The sequence below is a fragment of the Rhineura floridana genome, chromosome 7, assembly GCF_030035675.1.
Source record: "Rhineura floridana isolate rRhiFlo1 chromosome 7, rRhiFlo1.hap2, whole genome shotgun sequence".
NCBI classification, from domain to species: domain Eukaryota; kingdom Metazoa; phylum Chordata; class Lepidosauria; order Squamata; family Rhineuridae; genus Rhineura; species Rhineura floridana.
In genome coordinates, this window is record NC_084486.1 from 15,178,471 (window position 1) to 15,201,145 (window position 22,675).

Here is a 22,675-nt window from a genome sequence, read left to right on the forward strand (position 1 = left end):
ATAATTATTGCCTCCCTCAGTGGCTTATCTCAAGGAGAGAGAGAGGCAGGCTTACTATCTTAAAAAAGACAAGATTTGCAAGAGAAATGGAGTGGAGGAGAGAGATTAGTCCTTTAAAACCAGAACAAAGTGGTGACTATAAACTAGAATTTGTATCCAGTTGGGACCTGGCTGCTCTTCCCTTACTGGTGGTCTTGCTTGACTAGCAGCTGGTGGCTTCTGTTCTTTTTGCTGATGGATGGGGCCGGAGGGTCCTTTCCTCTTGTTTATGCTGTGTGACTGCAATTGAACTGAGTATGGAGAAAACTTTTATAAATGTGTTCCCTAAGCAATGCTGCCCCTTATAAAAACTTCCTTGGAATTATATCCAGCCACTTCTTTACAAGAATGGCATTCCAGTCTGTGGCTACATATCAATCCTTTTTTCTTGTTTTGGCCATCTGAGATGGCTTTCAGCTTGCCTCCAGATTTCCTTGTCTGGTTCTTTTCTCTGTAGTTTCCTAGTCTGGGCTGGCTGGTGAGATCTAGAACATACTTTTACTACAGAGAGTGCCTTTCCTCTTGTGGAATGTGTCTTCCGTTCACAGAAGGGCTATCCAACTCCTGTGCAAGAGGAAGCATGAGGGCTGCTATACAACTCACCCATGCAGGCACCACACGAACTTGCAGCTAGTCCTCATGCAAGAATTTGCAGCTGTTTTCCTTCCCACTCTTGCTGTCCCTTTCAGGGTGAAACTTATGAAATATTTTATGTGCTTCCTTCATCCCTGAGTCATTTCTGTTTCCAAGGGTCCAAATTAGCAGCTAGTCATCCTTTGCTATTTTTATGTGCCACTGATAACATTTTATACAGTACAAGGTAGTCTCAGTATCGAGGCAGGTTAAGGATTTCTGAGGTTTGGTTTTGATGAAACTGGCTCTTGGTTTTCCTTAGATGCGTCTGAAGAAGCATCGCTGGTATAAGAAAATACTTAAGACTCGTGATCCTCTGATTTTCTCGTTAGGCTGGCGGAGGTTTCAGACCATCCCTATGTACTACATTGAAGACCATAATGGCCGCCACAGGTTACTTAAGTATACGCCACAGCATATGCATTGTGGGGCAACTTTTTGGGGTAAGAACACAATCTGTAGCAAACTCCACTACTGTAGCTTCAGGGAATGCACCAGGAACCTCTGGTAAAGCCATCTTCTTATGAAGATAAATGCTTTGAATTCATATGTAAGAGTAACAGTGGAATTACTGGGGGAAATGGGGAAATGATCTCTCCACCTCATTTATACAGTTTGTAGTGCTAGAATTAGCCTGAGTGAACCACAGCCAGAAGTGTTTATAGCTTCAAGCCATGGATTATGGCTTGTTCAATTAATCCCGAGTTTGTGATAAGAAATCATCCCTGGCTCACACAATAAGAAGCCAAGATAAGGGGGCTCTTGATAAACCAAGATAAGAGGAAAGTAAACACTGACAATTTTTTTCCAGCCATGCAGGGGAAGGAAGGTGGAGTGTGTGAGTCGGGCTTTCTTTGGGCTTGTTCTAGTTTAGCACAGATTTTTCCAACCTTGGATTCCCCATATGATGTTAGGCTACAGTTCCATCATCCCCAGCCAACATGGCCAATGATCGCGGCTGATGGGAGTTGAGAGTCCAACAGCATCTGGGAATTCAAGGTTGTGGAATGCTGATTTAGTACTACATGTGAACATGGCCACTGTATTAATGCAAGGAAGCTTCATATGTCTTTACCTTAAATTAGCAGAAACAAAAGGGAAAAAGCACCAAACTGAAGGCAGGAAAGAGAGACAGGCTCTGGTGCTGAGAAGATTTATTGCATGCTCGACGCGTTTTGGAATTTATCCTTCTTCAGGAGCAGTGGATATCTGTTTTCTTAACTCTATCTCCACTGCTCCTGAAGAAGGATAAATTCCGAAACGCGTCGAGCATGCAATAAATCTTCTCAGCACCAGAGCCTGTCTCTCTTTCCTGCCTGTACCTTAAATTAGGCATATATTCTTCTTTGACAATTACTTATGCAGATGTTTGATACAACTAACCATTTATCTCAATTTGGAAAGGAGTCATTCTGTATGTGATTTTTAGCACCCTACTTTGCTTAAGCTTTTACTTCTCTCACTGTATTTTTAAGAGAGTTTATGCACTGTTTAATCATACACTGAAGGTTTGGATCCCTCTTCTTGCTAGGTCCTATCACACCACAAGGAACAGGATGTTTGGCAATCCAGTCAGTCAGCGGTACAACAGTAAGTATTTTACCATGGACAGTTTTACATCAGCCTAGGGTAACGATGGATTTATTTGTGAAGTGTGCAGGAGGGCTTGATAGATAAATAGTGTGTGGTATAAAATACCAGGTTTCTGCAGATCTGGTTACAAAGGGAGTTTCTTGGCCCACTGGTAAAGGGCTCCATTAGTCAGGAGAAGGGGAAGAGAGGAGGGGTTTCTCATGTTGCATTGCTGAGCTTTGGACCAGGTAGAAGCAGAATGAGAGACTCACTGTGTGTGCGTTTTTAAAGCCCAGTGTGATATGAGACCCTCCTCTCCTGAAGGTTCTTTGGTGTGTGTGCCCATGCACAATAAGCCATGTCAGAATTTATAAGCCCCTGAGCAAAATAAACCAGAAATTGAGAAAAACACTTAAACCTGCACTTTCCAAAGTACTGTACACATGTGTACACACACACGTATACATTGTAATAAATATATGAGTGAGTCAGTGTGGTGTAGTGATTTTGGACCTGGAAGACCAGAGTTCAATTCCCCACTTGGCCATGAAACTTACTGGGTAACCTGGGGCCAGCCACTGTGTCTCTGCCTAAAATTGTTTATGTGCCACCTTGAGCTCTCTAGAGGAAAGGCAGGATATAAATGTAAGAATAAATAAATATAAAAAATGATACTTTCTTGTATTTTAGCCTGACTTTCGGATAGCTGCTACCGGAGTTGTGCTTGACTTAGATAAATCTATAAGAGTTGTGAAGAAATTGAAGTTGACCGGTTTCCCATTCAAAATTTACAAGAATACGGCTTTTATCAAGGTATGTGTTTGAGTAGTAGGTATGTAGTTCGTAGATATATGAGGATCTAGAAATGAGAAGGGTTTTCTAAAGTACATTTCTAGCTATTGATGGTTGCATATAAAATATTGACTGTAAAGAAATCCAGTTTTCTGGCCTAAGAAAATGACTCTAATATAGACATGGTAAGATCATCATCATAATCATCATTTTATTTGTGTTACCTTTCCACAAAAAATTGTCCTCACAGCGGCTTAAAACAAAGGGAACAGCAATTACGACAACAATTTCATAATGGCAAAAAGAATAAAATCGTAACATAACAGCAACTGTCACAGCAAACAAAACAAGCCCCTTTTCAATACTTTAAATATAACAACATTACATCTGTTAGCAGACAACATTGCACTTCCTGGCAATATAGCAAAAATAAAAAGGGAATTCGATCATTTCAACTTTACTCCTAGAAACACCCCTCCCATTACGTTACTCGCAGCCACTCTTGCAGCAGCTTCTTACAGGGATTCAAAAGGCGGGGGGGGGAGTAGTTGGAAACATTCCTTGCTTTTGTTTCAGTGAAGAATCCTGTTCTCATCAGAGGAGACATGATTTCATGTTGGAGACACCTGTGTTATCTAGAGAGAGTGCTCAAGGCCAAAGCTGGAGCCTGTTGAGAGGGCTAGTTAGCTGTTGGAACACGCATATGCCATGGGGCAAGAAGGCACTGGAAAGTTCCATGATTGGCCCTTAGGCCTCATCTTAATTGCGATGTTTTTCCCTGTAAGATTTAGGCCTCCCTTTGTTCTGGCGTCCCACACCTTCCCTGACATCTTGCAACAAATTGGGTGATGTGTTTCTTTGTTCCTGGTGGGGGTCAGTGTTCCTATGCTCTGCTGGCATGCGCTAGGATTAATCAGTCTCCTTTGTTTTATCTTGCTTTTTTAATTTTCAGCAGCATTCTTATTATTCATGGTGTTTCCTAACTATCTTTATGGGTCTTTTGATTCTTTTTATGCTGCTATTCTTTGTTATTTTTGATAAAGCGACCTCATATTTACTGGTGTGTGTTCTGTGAGGTTAAGCCTTGGTACGAAATCCAGAGGCTGGCCAAACGTGGCTGTTTTGCTACTGAGTAACATGTTTGCTTGGGGCTCCAGGAAGCAAACAGTCTGGTCTTTAACCTTTGCTTTCTTTGGAACGTCCGTTTAATTTAAGGTTTGCCCCTGGCCCAAATTAATGGACATAAGGAAGGGTGGTAGTGTTTTATCTTGCAGGGCTGGTGTTATGGTAAGTTGGTAATTGTCGTGTGCCTACAAGAGCTGGTTCTCAGGGGTTTGGGACCCAGTGTTCTTGACAGTAACAACATATTATATCTGTGAAAGGCTTTGAAACTAGAGGGAATATTATGTGAAGTATTTAAGGGGTAGTACTGGAGCATTTAGCACCTTTTGCCATAGCAATATTCCATGAATTTTCTCCTTGTGTTCTTGTTGAGCTGTTGGAATTCTAGATTTCTGGTAGAGGATTTTGCAGAATTCCAGAAGGTTGAGCAGCTGGGTTAATATCTGTTAAGGTTTATGCTGTGGTACTATAATGCTGTGGTCAGAGCTTGGAAAAGTTACTTTTTTGAACTACAACTCCCATCAGCCCCAGTCAACATGGCCACTGGATTAGGCTGATGGGAGTTGTAGTTCAAAAAAGTAACTTTTCCAAGCTCTGGCTGTGGTACTATAATGTACTCCATGTACAGTCTGGGGAGAATTGTTGTCTCCATATCCCTAGTTGGGCTACCCTTAATACTTCTGGCTGGCTTCTGTTGTGTGCAGGGTGCTGTACTACTAGATGGATCCTTGGCCTCATCCAGCAGAGGAGTTATGTCTTCCAGAATGGTAGCCAGGACCCTGCATCTTTTCTCTAGCCTTTTTTATACAGTCCTCAACCCTGCTGAAAGAATACCAGTAGTGATATATATTGAATGGCACCCTATCATTTGTTATGCATAATCTACATTTTGACTAGTAAAATGCCCACCACATTTCAGTAAAGACCTGCACTTCTAGTAAAGCAACATTTCTCATGTTGCATTCTTGTGCCCCTGAATGAGAGCCTAACTGAAACGTGCTGGCCATCTTAAAGGCTATTTTACTACCTCATAAAATCAGTTTGCCACTCTGGGCTTTCTACTAGGAGGAAGGGCGAGATATAAATCTAATAAATAAATAAACAAATTTCCCACTACCATTTTAAGGCCTCCCCTTCCCTTTTTAATTTTAGCTCTTTTGTGTTTGGTGCTGATAGGAAGGAGCAGGCCTCATTGTCTTTCATGTTGAATGCCTCTGTCTTGTGGCTCCTGTCAGGTGGCTCCTGAACCCTTGAAGTATGACTCACTGAAGGATTGCATTCTTTGCTCTTATCTCTTTTGGAAAGCAGTTCTTGCAACCTTTTGTCTTCTGGCAGTTGGGTCAGACACCTTCCAGTAAGCATGCCTACCTTTTCTTTTTAGGATTCAAAGTCTTCATCTACTTTCTTTTTGGGATTCAAGCATGTCTTTTCAGTAACACCGGTTTTTACAGAAAACTCAGTTTTTTAAAAAAGCCAATTGACTTGCTCTGACCATAAGTTCAGAAGGGTGTGGTCACTGTTCTCTCTCTGCATTGAAAAATAACTATTTCATTATGCTGAAAATGAAGATTCTTTATTGTATTCAGGGCCCAGGCATTTCCTTCACTGTGTTCTGAGATCCATGCTGTCAGCAACCCATACCTTCCATTCTCCTGTGTGTGTGAGAGAGAGAATGAGAGAGAGAGAGAACGTGGGGCAGAGATGAGAGAGCCACATGAAACTGGCTTCAGGGAACTCTGGGATTATAAAGCTAGGAGACTAAGCCTTTTGTTGGGCTGGACACCTGCAAATCTTTGAGATAAAAAGATGACCAATAAAGTATTGGGCATATTTTGGAAATGCTGTTGTGATATGAGTACAAACATACTTTCATTGGAGTTGAGGATGCCCATCTAAGCTGGTGTTGGACAGAAGTCTTCCTTATAAGTCTAACAGACATTTGTTGGTGTGCTTTGTTCTAGATAGTGTGTGAACATCTTGAGATGATCCAACTTGCATTAGTAGCAAATTATGGAAGGAGGCTTATGTTCCAGCAGTTTAAAAATTGGTGGACTTAAGGTATAGGATATAGCAATAACGGAGAAGATTACAGAGATGGCTAATTTTTTTCAGCCCCAGGGGCCACATTGAGGGTTGGCCACCCCTCCAAGGGCTGCATGCCAACGCATGCACATGTCACTTATGCACGTAGGCACACATGCTTACCACGTATACACACAAACTCACCACACATACACATCTATGGCAAGTCAGAATGTCTGTCTGTCTGTCTCTCACGCTCACACACGATTTGAAACAACAGACGAGCAGACACAGATAAACAGATGGCTTCCCTCACCTTCCAGTCTTTGATCAGTGAGCTCCTTGATGAGCTCCTTGGATCTTTCTAGCCAAGGAACTGCTCAGAGGCCCAAGGAATTCATCAGGAAGCTCAGGTGAATTAATTTGTACCCACCCTATTTAAATCATTATTTCATTTAATCATTACACATTAATTGCTTATTATTGAGAAAGCACTGACCCTTGCTCGCATTAAATTAAGTTGCTGATCTTGTTTTTGTGCTTTTTATATCTGTTCCTCATTCAAGCCACTGAGTGTTCCCCCTTCCCTCTATTTGTCCAGTTGTTTATCTGGGGAAGCTCATCGCTAGGAGTGGTGATTAGGATTTTTGGAGCACAGTGCCATCAGTACACTGATTACATGCAGCTCTATTATTCCATAACATCTGATGCATTTATTTCAGCTGAGACTGCCTTTGATAGAATAGTGCTTTGGTAGTATTGAAATATTAAACTCGGTATCAAGTCTTTCATTGCTACTGTTTCCCACCATATAGGGCATGTTTAACTCGGTATTGGAAGTGGCTAAGTTTGAAGGTGCAGCCATTCGTACCGTGAGTGGTATTCGAGGTCAGATTAAAAAAGCCCTGCGAACACCTGAGGGTGCTTTCAGAGCAACTTTTGAAGATAAGTTGCTAATGAGCGGTAAGTGACATCTTCCAATTATGATATTTTATAGGATGATTCAGGTGACTTTCCTTGTCAGGCATCGATAGAAGACAGTTTGTAATTTTGAAGTCCTGTCAGCTGTGTCAGTTGCACAATCATTTCTGAGAGGGCAAGTTTCTAAAATTGTGGGTTGTTTTTTTTTTAAAAAAATTCCATATAGTGTATACAGGTAAGTCACTAATATCCAATACAGGTAAGTAATGCAGTAAGCATACAATGGTAATCCAACATCCGTAAGTGGAAAATAACAATAGTAACAAACATTTTTCCCCACCTCTGAGTTCACCTAGAGAGATTGGGAAAAACTGTCACAGTTAAAATGATCAAACTTGAGAATTAAAACAACACTAGGCTTCATTCAAATAGCAGTTTATTGTTTTCCTGATGTTTCCTTCCTGATAATTTCTGCATTTTATTTGATCTTCCGCATAACGGAAAAGCCGCTTCTGGAAATCTACTTGAATATAGTGGAAGTATAGTGCATAGTGCACGTATCTCTGTTAATTGCTTCCTGAAAAAAATCAGTTTGCAACCCCATTAGCCCAGAAAATCGTGGGAGTGAAGTGATGAAATTTGGGGCGGTATACTGGCATCTAGTTCTTTCCTGCCATTTTCATGGGGCAGTCATGGGGCAACAGAAGTGTGCATGTACAGAAAGGGTGGGGGGAATAGCAACATGTCCAGTGACATTAATTGTTGTGTTACACGTGTGGCCCACGGGTGTCAATGAAATTTAGTACAACATGGTGGTGTTATCGGTCAAAAAGCCACAGTTCCATAATGCAACAAGTACCGCAGTGTGAAAGAAATGTTAAAAATTGGGGCAGATGCTCTACCATTATAATCAGTAAAACCAATGAAATAAACCCCGTGTCTGAATGCAGCCTCAGTTAGCATCTCTTTCTATGGTTATCTTTTACAAATAAATGTTAGTTGCGGTCCCACAGTTTAAGAAATGCAGTTGACGTATACAGTGAGCACAATGATCCCGTACATGCATTATAAATATGTTTAAAACAGAATAATAGTCTGTTGTCTTTACCCTTTACTAATTTTACTTTGAAATTCAGATTTTTTGCCTTGGCAGTTTGCCATAGCCACAGCAGCCAAGACTGAGAAGTTAAAGCCTCTGCTATCCTTCAGTTCCTAGTGACTTCCATTCTTGCAGCAGCTACCATAAAGGATATCAAAAGTTTATAAAGCACAGAGCTATTTTCTCTTCCCCACCCCCAGTATACAGTCAGTAATGCCAGCAGTGAGGAAAGTGTTACTACCTGATTTGTCATAGTTCGCACCTCCTAAAAGATCACGGTCCAGTAATCAGTAACCTTTGGACAATCCCAGCACATGTAAACATAGGAACCCTTTTGCCCACATCTCTACCAGCAATCATAAGTTCGGCTTCCCATAATTGTAAGCCAGCCTTAATGGGATTATGTGAGCTTTCCCTCACTGTTGCAGAGAGATTTAATTAGATGTTTATCCCATATTCTCTTCCAGTTCTCATCCACTATTTGTATCCCGAGATCACCTTCCCACAAGTTCATTAGGGCATTAGATGTTATTGAAAACTTATCTATTAATAAAGTATATATTTTTGACACAATCTGTTTTTTGACCCACTCTGTTTAATGTAATGAGGTATTTGTCTGATACTGCCTTCTTGTGGAGACCAGGGAAGTGGTCATATCAGGAATAAAGGCTAGCTTTCATTTTTCATTTTAGGATTTCTCATCATAGTTTCACTGTATCTTTCACTCCCACCCCCACCCCCACCCCCAAATGTTTGTGGCAAGGCATCTGGTTCAGGGATGCTGAATGTGTTCTCTAATGGTAATAGTTGTAACGATACATTTTGCCTTTTACTATAATTGTAAAAGCAGAATTCTATAAAGCTGTGTTCTGCGCTCTAGATTGGAGTCACCTTCACAAATGTTTCAAATATTCCTGTGGCAGAACTTGGCGTCTTCAGTTTCTGTCCAGGGCTGCAGTGGTGTATTTGTATGCATTTATGTGCCTTTGCATTTTACTCTGTGGCAGTGAGACCTGGTCTTACACCTAACAGCAAAATGAGGTGGTGGATTGGGTGTGCTACTTTATACTGTAGGTGATGCATCACATTTTTAAAGTACCGCCATGTGAAAACCTCTATGTAAGTAGAAACAGCAGTGCAGGGTGAGAGCTGAGCTAGAACCTTTCTCCCTGGTGTTCTGGGTTTTTGTGTGTGTTCTACTTAATAGAGCTTGCAAAAATGGCATTTGGCTGCAACTCTCATCACCTCAGGGTTATGTTGTCTCATTCTGCAGCAGGTCAAGGAGGAGAACCCTTGAGGTGCAAAACATTCATTCATATATGCAGGTTGGGGTTCACCTGCTGATTGGTTCAGTTAGCAACTCTGCAAAGGTTGCAGCCTTAATATGGTGTTAAAAGATTAATCATTTTTTCCCATTTTTAGATATTGTCTTCATGCGGACTTGGTATCCTGTATCCACCCCAGCCTTCTATAATCCAGTAACTTCCTTGCTAAAGCCTGTGGGTGAAAAAGACTCCTGGGCAGGAATGAAGACAACAGGCCAGTTAAGGCACGAGAAGGGCATCAGATTAAAACAAAACAAAGATTCTCTGTATAAGGTGTGTCTGCGTGTGTGTGTGTGTGTGTTATTGCTCTCTTTGGGTCAAAATATGTGTAGCCTTGATCTAAGATTTGCTTTCGTCAGCAGTACAACAGTGAAAGAGTAGAGGCTCTGAAAATTTGCATGGCTATGATTGTGCAGCAGCAGCTAGTGGAGAGTTGAGTGTAATCTTGACTGTCAAATGTTTCCCTTGTCCATCTGCCTTTCTTCTGATTCCCACCTCTTTCATATTCTCACTCTTTCACAAAAAGACTAAGGTTAACAAACTCTGCTCTCCCATCTCAAGGAAAAACCCTATTTATTATGTGTATCTTTCCTTAGCAGCTATAGTTACTCCAATTTTAAGAATTTGGTACTATGTTTGCAAAGTAGTTATTTTTTAAGCACACAGTTGTAATAACCCTGATGGAGAACCTTCTATGAGTCTACAGGCCTGGGTAAAATAAGGGTGGGGCACATGTGTCCACCCCCCAATATTGTTGGACTACAACTCCCATCAGACCCAATCACTAGCCATGCTGGCTGGGGCTGATGAGAACTGGAGTCCAACAACTTCATGGGAGGGGGAAATAGGTTCTCCACCTCTAGTGTGTTGAGTATTCCAGCTTTCAGTGAATAAACCCGTCTTCAGCCACCTTGCTAAATGTACAGCTCTCTTTAGCGGTACACAGAACAGGATTCTGTCCATTTCAATGTTGACATCATTTGACCATCAAATTTATTTATTTATTAGATTTATATCCCGCCCTTTCTTACAGTAGGAGCCCAGGGTGGCAAATGATATTTTTATTATTATTATTATTTAAGTTATTTATTGCACTTGTATACCGCCCCATAGCTGAAGCTGTCTGGGCGGTTTACAGCAATCAAAAACATTAAAACAAACACACAATTTAACACACATATTTTAAAAACAATTTAAAACACAATTTTAAAATTTAAAACAATATAAAAACAATTTAAAACACATGCTAAAATGCCTGGGAGAAGAGGAAAGTCTTGACCTGGCGCCGAAAAGATAACAGTGTTGGCGCCAGGCGCCCCTCGTCAACAAAATCATTCCATAATTTGGGGGCCATCACTGAGAAGGCCCTCTCCCTTGTTGCCACCCTCCGAGCTTCCCTTGGAGTAGGCACCCGGAGGAGGACCTTTGATCTTGACCGTAGTGTACGGGTGGGTTCGTATTGGGAGAGGCGTTCCATCAGGTATTGTGGTCCCAAGCCGTGTAAAGCTTTATAGGTCAAAACCAGCACCTTGAATTGAGCTCGGAAACATACAGGCAGCCAGTGCAAGTGGGCCAGAATCGGTTTTATATGTTCGGATCTATCATTAAAAATGATAGGTGGAAATATGTTAATTCGAGCCTGTTCGTGCATTACATTTATGTTGTAGGAGCCACTGCAGTGCAGTTCCTTCCTGTGCTGTTCATATAACACAGGAAGAGCTCACCCAGTGGCTCTTCCCCATTCCAGTATCACTCAGATGTTGCCATAGGAAGGAATGAAAACATGGACTCCTTCCACTTGGCGAGGGATTTGGATGGAACCTTTTTGTTCTAGGAAGGAGCTGGGAACATAATATCAGAGACCCTAAGCCAAGACATTTTCTTCAATACCTTCCTATTTTTTATTATATTGCAAAACGTAGTGATTGAATTGCAAGTAGTGTCCACATAAGAAGCAAAAGGAATGTTGTTGTTCAATTTGCATTTACTCTTTCTAGCCTATAGTGAGAGAGAAGAAACATTTCAATAAACTGCATATTCCAAAAGCACTTCAGAAGGCCCTGCCGTTTAAAAGCAAACCTAAGCTTCAGGAAGGAAAAACAAAAGTCACAAAGGATAAGTGGAGACCTGCTATTATCAGGGAGCCTCATGAAAAGAAGGTAAGCTGTTTCTGGTTTTGTAACAATCCTTTCTTGGATGGACGAACCACTTTGAAAATAGCAAATGATGTTGTTGTTGTAAACAACAACAAATGATGAGTTCTTTCTTTTTACTGACCAATAGTCAGTATTTTGACTCGAATAATTTACGAGGATTTCAGGCTATCCTGTTCACAATTTGTAATACGGATTTCTCTTAAATATCAAGGATGCTTTCCCATTAAAATCAACTGAAGGTTTGCAAGTGATTTCCGTGAGATGTGGATTGCATCCTACAGTGTTGGACTAGGATCTGGGAGACTAGGTCTCAAATCCCTACTCAGCCATGCAGCTCCACTGGGTGGCCTTGAGCTTGTCACCGTCTCTCAGCTTAACCTACCTCAGAGGGTTGTTGTAAGGATAAAATGAAGATGGGAGGACCATGTGCTCTGTCTTGAATTCTCTGGAGAAAAGGTGGGATGTAAGTGTAATAATAATAAACTGGTATATTTCTGTATGTGCTCCAATCTCAGTATTGGTGGTCAGAGGTATAGGTATTTTAGGTAATTCCCTAATCCTCTTCACCACTTTTTCTTATTTACAAGAAAGTTCCCATTTTCCCCTTAGATTTGGAATGATAAATGTTACTTAAAGCATAAGCCTCCGATTTAGTTGAAAGGAAGTTTTTATTAAAAAAACAAAAACCATCCATCTAACATTGCACAGGCACACTGGCAGCTGTATCTGTTTCTATGGCCAAAGGAGTAAGGGAATTGATGTATAGTGGGTTGAAGTCCTCAAACATTAGGCAAAGTGACATGTAACTTTCAGAATAGTAAGCAAATAAATATGCACTAACCAGCTGACCACCAAGCATTTTAGAGGCTTGCTTTATGTATTGTGTTTGATCTAAGTATCAAGAAATACTATTTTTAATATACAAGTTCATTGTGGCAATTATTCTAGAGGGAGAGGGATGCGATCAATGGAATTGAACCAACAGATCTTTTTGATATAAGAATTCTGGCATCAGCATAAAGGGGGTGGGAATCTCTGCTCATCACTAAGAACTTGACCCACCTCTCAGCATGGCATATGGTGGTTTATATTGCTACAACTTCAGTCCTGGTGAGTAGTGTCTTTGTATCAGATCTCCCTTTTTGGAAAATGGAAATGGACTTCCTTCAAGTCATTTCCAAATTATGGCGACCCTTTGAATAGGGTTTTCATGGTAAGCGGTATTCAGAGGGGGTTTCCATTGCCTTCCTCTGAGGCTGAGAGGCAGAGACTGGTCCAAGGTCACCCAGTGAGCTTCATGGCTGTGTGGGGATTCGAACCCTGGTCTCCCAGGTCGTAGTCCAACACTCTAACCACTACACCACACCTTTTTAGCACTGACTAAATCTTGGGAATCATCCCTGCTATTTTCTCTTTCTCATGCTATTCAGCCTTGGAATTCTGTATATGTACATGACACACATTGTTCTTTGTTTCGTTAAGATTGCAGCACTTCTGTCTGCTTTGGGTACAGTACACAGTTACAAGCTGAAGAAAGCCAAGGTGAAGCGTCGCCAAGAGCTTAAAGAACATCTTAAAGTGAGACAGAAAGAGGAAGAAGAGAAGCTTAAGAGGCAGAAGGAAGCGAAGAAGAAACTCTTTCGCATTATTGGACAAAGGGAGAAAAAGAAGCAAAAATCGAGCCTGAAGGGGTCTGCTGAAAGGGAAAAGTGAGTTTCTAGCAGCCATCTGCAGGAAGCAAGGAGGCATTTTACTCTGGAGTGCGCATTTTTAAAAATACTGTAATAAGGTTCTGGACTCCAATGAACTTGCCTTGAAGGAGAAGCAAATAATGATACTGATTGTCATTTGAAAGCATCGGCATCAGCGTGCATCATGATCTATTGTGTTCACCACAGTAGGCTTGAGAAACTTAAGTGCAGGTGTTCGGTACCTGATCATTAATTAAAGTATTTTACATTTCATTGTTGGATGGGATTCATTTTTGATCTTGCGATTATTCTGTGTAATTTTGCTTGCTGTCACTTAATAAGAAATGGATAATGCATTGTGCACATGGTTTTACTACTGACATCATTCAATACATCATTCCAACATTTGAGGGAAAGCCCAAGTTGAATTTGTCCTTAATTTTTTTCTTCTACTTTGAAACATAGTGCAAGGTAGTGATTTCTTAAAATGAGAAAGCAAATCTTTTTGCAAAGTAGCCGAACTTTAATCCAGCAAATGTTATAGCACATCTTCTGGCTACATTTCATCTGTGCTGAGTAGAGCACCCATTGCTTACTATTATGCAGTTACTGTAGGCCTGTGTGTCATTGCCAAAACAGAACCATTGACAAATCATGAGACATCCACTGGATTCTGTTTTTGAGGGTAAAATTATAACATTATGGGTTGTGTTCTATCTATTGATAACATTTCTACCTTTTCTGAGGCTTACGGCTTACACACATTAAAATCACATTCACAAGTAAACCATAGCAACAGAATGCCAAAAATACAGGTATGCCAGATAAAACAGCCCTCAACACAAGGTTGTCACCAAAAACTGGCAGCCCCCCCACTCCATAATATGTAGTACAGCTAAGCTTGAGGTCATTATGCTGTGTCCCTATCAGCTGCAGTGGCAGCCAACTGGGAGTGAGATATGTGTACAGCGTTATAGTGTTAGAGCACATTACAGAGTTTGTGGTGGGCTGTTTAGTATAGTATGTAGTACTGCTGTAACACGAGTGATGCTTTGAAAATGGGAACAGTCTCATGTGTGATTTGCTACTGAGTTATTACCAGATGAGACCTAGACTTCAGGTTCCTTTGTTGTTTATCTTATATAAAAAGAAGAACGTAATTAAGCACTTATGACCTCTGATCCTTACGCAGTGAAACCTGTAAAGGTTTGCTGATAACAGTTTGCTGAAGAAAATGGCAGCAAATGCAACAGCCGTCTTTTTGCTCTTCATTGGAATAAGCTTTGTGCAGAACAGCAGTGCAGGTAAGAGAAAGTGAAATTCTGGAAGCCTCAGGGTTTTTTAAATAGGTAGCTTACATTTTTTGGCTCTTTGCTATTATGAATATTAATTGGTTCTGCTTACAAGAGACAAACAATATCAGTTAATTTCAGACATTCCTATCTGTGTTGCAAGATACGTTAAAGTATATTAAAATCATAGTAACATGATTGTCAGACAATTCATCTGTATGTCAGGAAGGATATTCCTACAAACACAAATCGGAGCCTTTATTTTCAATTAGAAATATCAGCTGCACCTTAAGAGACAGTTGTATGTAGAGTGTCTTAAACAGTTTTAAAAAATATGGAACCAATTACCTAGGGAGGTGGTGGGCTCTCCAACACTGCAGGCATTCAAGAGGCAACTGGACAGCTATCTGTCTGGTATGCTTTAACTTGGATTTCTGCATTGAGCAGGGAGTTGGACTCGATGGCCTTATTAGGACCCTTCCAACTCTGCAGTTCTGTGATTCTATGAACAAGTAATCAGTTAAACTAGGAAACTGATCCTCATTAATTTTCTGGCTTGACTGATTATTTACTTTAGCAATATTTGGACATTAAAAGGTCTAACGTTAACAACCCTGTATGAGTATACAAATGTATGTTCCAATGCACTTACTATTCCTGTAGCATTTTTAAAAGTCTTCCTTTGGCAATAGCTTGGGTTTAATTTAAAACATGCAAGGTGTGCAAAAATCAGTAATATGCACTATTCTGCGTGGCCTGTCATGTTGAAAATGAAATGGACTGCCTTCAAGTGGACTCCGACTTATGGGTGACCCTATGAATAGGGTTTTCATGGTAAGAAGTATTTAGAGGGGTTTTTACCATTGCCTTCCTCTGAGGGTGAGAGGCAGTGACTGGCCCAAGGTCACACAGTTAGCTTCATGGCTGTGTGGGGATTTGAACCCTGGTCTCCCAGGTGGTAGTCCATCACCTTAACCACTACACCACACTAAATTGTCCTTAATCTGTGCAGTGCCTCCTATGGCTGAAGTGATTGCATAATAGCTTGATTCCTATCTGGGTTGTAGATCATTAGCATGAAAATTCCATGAGTTAAGAACCCCTTAAAATGGGCTGTGGGGAACCTTGCACAAGAAAGTGCTTTTCATATGCCTTGCATCTTGTATCCTAACAGCCCACAATACAGTAATTTGTGTTGTAAAATTCTGCTTCTCCACTGTTAGCAGAACTATTTGAAAAGTATAATGCCAAATTAAATGATGGTAGTCACTACCACAAGCGGTGGGTATGGCCACTAATCTAAGATAAGCTTTCACAAAGAATATTGTAAATTCATAGTAAAGGCTATTAACCACAATGGCAGACAGAACTCCATGTCCCAAGGGCATCACACCTCTGAATACCAGAAGCTGAAGACAAAGGACGGGGATAAGTTAATCATCCTGCATGTGGGCTTCTTGGAAGGCTCTGGCTGGCTATATTTGGAGACCAGAATCCTGGACTAAATGGGCCCTTGGTGTTACAGCTTCTTGAACAAACCGATCACATCTTGAAAGGATATTTCGATCATAATGGTGTGACTATTACATTGGTTATGCATTCGAAATGAAATCTTCATATGGCTACTTCTAAAATATAATGCTAAAATATAAAAATATAATACATTTATATAGTGCTTTAGAGCATTTGAAGTGCTTCCCATCCTTTATTTGGTAACCCTTATAAAAACCCTTTGTGGTAGGTCACTATGATTATTCCTATCATACAGATGGTTAGTTGAGGTTATATTAGATGCTTGCCTAAAAATTTAGTGTTAAGATGATGTGTTGTCATTCCTTCCATTTAAAAAAACAAATGTTAAGGTAATAACCCTGTGAGAGTTGTAGTCGAATGGGGTTTTTTAATCAGCTTCCCACAGCCAAACCCAACATGGTGCATTGGCCGTTCAGTTCTTCTCATACTTGAAATGGTGCAGTAATCTATATCTATTAAAAATCAGCTGGGTAAAGCTTGATTTGCCAGTTGTTCTCTTACAGATTGTCTCCTGCAAAGCCATGTCGCAGGAGGTGTAGTTTTGGGGGTGGGGGGATCATAGCTCAGTGGTACCTTGTATGCATTATATGCAGGAGGTTTCCGGTTCAATTCCTGCGATGTTTAGATCAAAAATCTCAGGCAGCAAGGAGAGTTGCTGCCAGTCAAAGTTGGCAATACTTGTCTAGATGGACCAGTGGTCTAACCTGGTATAAAGCAGCTTCAAATGTTCATACATCACTTGGCAACATTGCCTCCCTAGGCAGACAAGGGTGAAATAAAGAAATATTTTCTCCACAAAAGTAAAAAAACAAATGCTCAAGCATTTTTTGTGCTTAGCTTTCTTTAAAAAATATGTCTGGGGGGGGGGCTCTACATGTGCTCAGAGGCACTCAGCTCCAGGTGCCAGAATTTCTGCAATACTCTTCCAACCCCCACTTGTATACGTTTAGCTCTTTAACAGCAACTGTAAATCACAAGCTGGGGGAGAATATTGCGGTACAAACTTGCACTTCAGCAGAGATTATGCCAAACTTTGCACACACCAGATGTGTGGGGAAAGTGGCCCAGAGCGTGTTACACATGCATACCGCATTGTCAAATGCAAAGCTGTTTTGTGTTTTATGGCGTAAAACAAAGGCTGCCAGTTAGCTGCAATGATACTGTGGCATCAGCAAATGTGGTGGTTTCTGGCATGATACACGTTGGTCAGAAGACCTTTTCCTTGTGTGCAATTAGGTCACAAACTGAAGCTTGACCAGGCCCTGCTCACTGTCAACAATTACCTTCCTGAAAGAATTGCTGCTTCCTACGTCTCTGAAGCCTGCCATAAAGTAAGTAAGAAGGGACTTCACCGAGAAAGTAACTGCTGTGCTGCCTTCTGTTTGTGTGAGGAATTGTCTGAGTCCAGGTAGGACGAGAGTCAGTGGTATTACAAAATCTGACAGCCGTTTGGTTATAGGGAGCCTAGGGATGCCTGTGAGTTGGAGGCACTACAAATAACTACAGGCTAGCAGCCACTGATTGTGCTAGTTATTTCTGAGCAGTATGTGGTTCCTCAGCTCCTCACCAGATGGCATAAAAACATAAGAAGGCTCTTGTTGGATCCTCACTAAGGATCCATCTAGTTCAGCATTATGTTTCGAACAATGGCCAATCAGATGATGCTGGAAAGTCCATAACCAAGGTATGGAGGCACCATCTTTCCCCCATTGTTTGTTCCTATGGGAACTCATGGGAAGACTGCTTTTTAATATGAAGGTTCCATTTAACTACTATGACTTAAATCCTATTCTTAGTATGCCTAATGATTAGACTCTAACCCCTTTTAAAAAGGCATCTGGGCTAGTGGTCACTACATTGTCCATTACGACAGTAAGTTCCATAAAATAATTATACATTACGTCAAGTATTTTCTTTTGTGTGATTGTCTTTTGAGAGTGAATTTAATTGGGAAACCCCAAATTTTGGTATTATGAGAGGGGGAGACCATTTTTGTTCTCATAGCTATGTATCGTTCTCTCTCCATTCTTACTTTCAGTTTCCCTGCTTTCCAACTCTTTATTTTCTCTGACCATTGTCTTCTCCACATTTTTCTGGACAACTTTACCTCTCTAAATTTCAGTGCTTATTCTCTACCACTTCTGGTTCTCTTGGTCTCTTTCCTTTTTGGGCCCCTGGTTTCTGCTTTCCTAGGACCATACTTCTATCTTCTTCTTTTTCTAGACCTTTCTGCCCATCCTACCACCCTCTTCCTTTCTCGGATCGGAGCAGCTTAGCCAATAGCAGCCTGTGAGCTTTAAAATCAGAGCAGCTCTGCCATAGGCATCCAAAGACACCTCTGCCTCTGTGACATCAAGGCAGCTTAGCCAATAATTGTCAGAAGCTCCATCATTACCATACCTTACTGCATTGCAATCCAAGGGCAGAGTTTTCTAATCTGTACAGCTTGGCAGCTCTGATTTTGATGGGCTTTCTGTATAAATAAAAACTTGTACCTGTGGCACCCAATCCCACTTTCTGCAATGAGAATGCATCATATACACACTCAGGGTGGGCAATCTGTGGTCCTTGAATTGTTGTTGGACTACAATTCCCATCATTCCTGACAATTGGCGTTGCTGCTGGGGCTGATGGAAGTTGTGGTCAAACAACATCTGGAGGGTCATATGCCAAGCAGAGTAGCTCCAAATTGTTTGAGTATGAGCTAGTGGGCAACATACTTATCTGAACTATGAAATACTTCTAAGAGATGATTCTCCATACCTGGGATGTAGCATAGTTTGTTGCATGGAAATTTAACTGATGTAGAGAATATCCATGCTAGAGCCACATTATCTTGGAAGGAACTGGTGAGAGGAATTTTAATGTAAAAAGAGCCATATCCTTGGCATAGAAAGTCATATTTTAGGAGCTGCTAGGGTAGCATCCTGGATTAAAACTGGAGACTTGCTCCCTCCTGCACTCAAAGATTACATACATAGACCGGAATCCAAAGAGCTACTTAGGCTCATGGCAAGGGCTTGTGATACTCCAGTGGAAAGCTAGGACTTCTTTAAAAAAATTACAATAGTTGATCCCAATGCCATATCACAAACTACTTTCAGAATTTCCCTCCTATGGAGTACGGAGGTTTTAATGGAATGGAATCTCAGAATTAGTTTCACATTTTTTTCTTTTGTCTTTTTGATCCTGGCCATATTTTCCAGATCAGTTGCCAGAACAAATTAACTACTAATTAACCCAGTTAACATTGTTTCCCAATGTCTTAATTTCTCTGTTGTCCAGTCAGGGCTCAGAGATGGGAGTATGCTTTCTGAACAATGGTGATGCTTCCCAGATTATCCCATGAATCAGTGGATGTGTTCAGAGGACCAGGTGTGGCAAGTCTTTCCCCAGTGGCCTTTAGACACTTCTGGTCTTACAAAACATTTTCCTTTATAAAACCAAACATGGCCATCAAATCTGGGGCGCAAAACCTATCCACCCAGTTTTGGGAAAAAGGAAACAAATATGCATATGGTGGTCCGCTACTCCACAAAATCACCAGTATTGTCCCTGATGCTCCAGCAGAAGAAGAGAAATATATGGGTAAAGAGAAGTAGGATCAACATGTCCAATGTTCTGTTGCTAGGAGGATGAGCATTTAGTTCTACCAAACATGCCCACACTGTCTTACTGCTATTTTGATGGAATAGGTTTATAATTCAATCCATGGCTTGAGAAGGTTAAATGGAATGCTTTATTTTTGAAGCATTGAAAGACTCGGTGTCTTGCTTTCTTTGCAAAGGCTTCTGGGATTAATGGGCATTCATCATCCTAGAAAACTAATCCCCATTTTCCAGCCCAGACCATAACCTTCTGAGTATTGATCAAAATGTCCACATCCCTTCCACCTAATAGAATCTCTGGGTGAACTAATTGTTTTCTCTCCTTTCATCTTACTAAATGAGGTCGATAGCAAGGACAAAAATAAGAGATAGAATTAGCTTTAAGTGTTCTTGGCATCAAAGCTGGCTTGGAATGATAGGCTGTTAGTTTCTGACAGCATCATGTGTGATTTACCAGACACAGAGCAGCTTTCCAAGAATTCTACATACGGTGTTGTCTGAGATTAATGGCGTGGTTTATTTGAATATGGGAGTTATGCTTTGTGAACCTCCTTCTATGACCTTTGTGTTTCATGTGTAGGCCCTTGTCCCTTAAGGCTGCAAGTTGATAGGCACTTACCTGGGACTAAGTCTCACTGAACTCAATGGGACTTACTTTTGAATAGAAATGCATAGAATTGTGCTGTAACCCACTCCATGCACACAAGGCTGCTGGTGTTCAACAGCAACAGGAAAGACCTCTTGTGCAATTCTATACATGTCGACTTGCAAGTAAAGCCCACTGAGTTTAGTGGGGTTCACTCCTGGATAAAGTAGCCATGGGACTGCAGCCTCAGTTCTACAAGATGGGGAACTCTATTGACATTTCTATTATATCACCATTTTCTTTTTATAATTGTTATTGGCTCGGCTTTACGCAACCTTGTTTCTTATTTTGGAAAGGACATCAAGCCACATTTAATGCCTCCCAAGAAGACAGTGGTAGTAATATATTTCCCAGGTAGAATTATAGCTTGACAAATTTCTATGCTCTATGTCCCAGGACGACAGTGTAGCTAAAGAGTCGGTTAAAAAAAAATACAGAATGAATGCCTATGTTTAGTTGTTAGTTTTTTAAACAGTACAAAAAAGAATTTTAGCTCTTTTATGGTATATTTGCAAACTGCCTTGAGACATATATAAAAGTTGATTAATGCATTAATAAATAATAATTGATACAAAATGGGGGAAAGGAGAGGAAATTGGTCTACTTGAGCCCCTAAGCTTATAGTATCCTGGAAGGGGAGGATATTGGGGTCAGGAGGATGCACATCATAAGGTTAAAAAAACAAGCCAGGAAGGTCTGGAGAGAAGAAACAAAGGGGACCACCTTTTATCTCTCCCACTCTCCAGAACTCCTCCCCCCCCAGCACCCTTTGCAATATTGCAACAAAGTGCTGTGGTTTGGGCCTGACAGACATCTCTGAATCAGAGCCCTTTAGTATTGTATAGTGGGATAGAGCGGTTCAGGAGGATTGGGAAAGATAAATGTGTCCCTCTTCCTACCCCAAAGCCCTAAACAGTGTTACAAGCTGCCTGTGCTGGGCTGGTGGGAGCCCTGACCAGGTGAATGCCTCTTGGGCCCTAGAGATACAGTGCTACATTTAATTATGGGCACACTCTCTTCAAGGTTACTGGCACTCAAATTATTATCCCACCAGCACAGCCTACTTTTCCTTAGTTGTATTATGTTTCCCACAAACATCTTAAATCCTAATAGACTTGCCTATTTATTTTATTTTCTTTTTTCTTCAGTGTCTGCCACAGCCTCTCCTCACGGTTTCACCAGCTTCAGTGGGAGTGCCTTCTAACGCAAGTGTGGCAGTTAGTTCCCACTTTGCTCTCATCATCACAATATTTACGGAAGCAGATTCGGCCATGCTTATTTGCAGGTAAAGCACATAAAAATGTGGTTCTGGGTGAAATGGTGCAAATGAAAGGCTGCTTTACACATTCCAGGAAAGTAAAGAGAAGTATTTCTTGGATTATATCATTTCAAACTTCAGGTGGAACTTTGAATGATAGTTCATGGCAAAAACTTTGCACATAGAAAAATAGCATATCGGAGAAGCTAGGGTAAACCTTGACATTCTAGTTTTTAAAAGTAATATGTATTAAAAATACAGAAATCACCTGCTTACACATGATATAGACAAACAGAAATTAAAAAAAAACTGAATGCTAAAGTTCCACAGAAGGATGCTACTGTTTTAGAGTCCACTGTCTACACTACAAGCCCAGAGAGTGAATTTGGGTTTCGTGAATCAAAACCTTACATAAGAAGGTAATCTTGAAGTGGTCTCTAGAAACATTACTTTTTTCTTGCCAGGGATTTCATGTGAATTTAAGAACGTATCATCTCTAAAATCGATGGAGTCCTTTCTTCAGCCCAAGCAACAATTTTTGAGCAAAGCTCCTCTCTAAGTTGATCAAATTCAAATTTATATCTTCACCCAGTAATCAACAGGGCCAAATTCAGATTGAGAAACAAGAAGCAAAGCTTCAGCGCTTCTGCTGGATCGTCAATAATACGTTTGTAGTAACCAGTAGCACATTGGTTAGTCTCTTCAAAGTGCTAGAGGAGTATTTACTTTTGCTGCAAGAGAATAACATGCCTATCCCTGTGGAAGATTTTGCAGTATCAAGAACTTGTACCGGTACCTCTTTAGAGCTGACTAAAGGCTGTGAACAGATTATGATTGCTAGGATTTTGTTGCAGGATTTATATACAATGTACATTAGTTCTTAACACATTTTAGGGAGACTATCACATAATCATTCTGCTTAGATTGATCAGTCTTGAAAATGTCACCTCCAAATTTTGCCCCAGA

At 40.8% G+C, this 22,675-nt stretch overlaps 2 protein-coding genes across 5 annotated transcripts in view; both read left to right on the plus strand.

The window, feature by feature from the left end:
- Positions 1–13,645, plus strand: part of BMS1 (BMS1 ribosome biogenesis factor) — a 46,850-nt gene extending 33,205 nt beyond the window's left edge. For all 4 annotated transcript variants that reach the window (XM_061634944.1, XM_061634942.1, XM_061634940.1 and 1 more), the window contains exons 17-23: positions 935–1,115; positions 2,204–2,262; positions 2,935–3,057; positions 6,996–7,143; positions 9,623–9,798; positions 11,523–11,684; positions 13,164–13,645. In XM_061634944.1, the coding sequence (XP_061490928.1) occupies positions 935–1,115; positions 2,204–2,262; positions 2,935–3,057; positions 6,996–7,143; positions 9,623–9,798; positions 11,523–11,684; positions 13,164–13,394 (1,080 nt within the window). In that variant the 3' untranslated portion in view covers positions 13,395–13,645. The remainder of the gene's footprint in view (positions 1–934; positions 1,116–2,203; positions 2,263–2,934; positions 3,058–6,995; positions 7,144–9,622; positions 9,799–11,522; positions 11,685–13,163) is intronic.
- Positions 13,646–14,606: 961 nt separating this feature from the next.
- The window catches only part of LOC133388618 (heparan-alpha-glucosaminide N-acetyltransferase-like), a 206,921-nt gene continuing 198,852 nt past the window's right edge, over positions 14,607–22,675 (plus strand). Inside the window, exons 1-3 of the mRNA XM_061634577.1 lie at positions 14,607–14,676; positions 17,434–17,528; positions 21,600–21,736. Of these exons, the coding sequence (XP_061490561.1) occupies positions 14,607–14,676; positions 17,434–17,528; positions 21,600–21,736 (302 nt within the window). The remainder of the gene's footprint in view (positions 14,677–17,433; positions 17,529–21,599; positions 21,737–22,675) is intronic.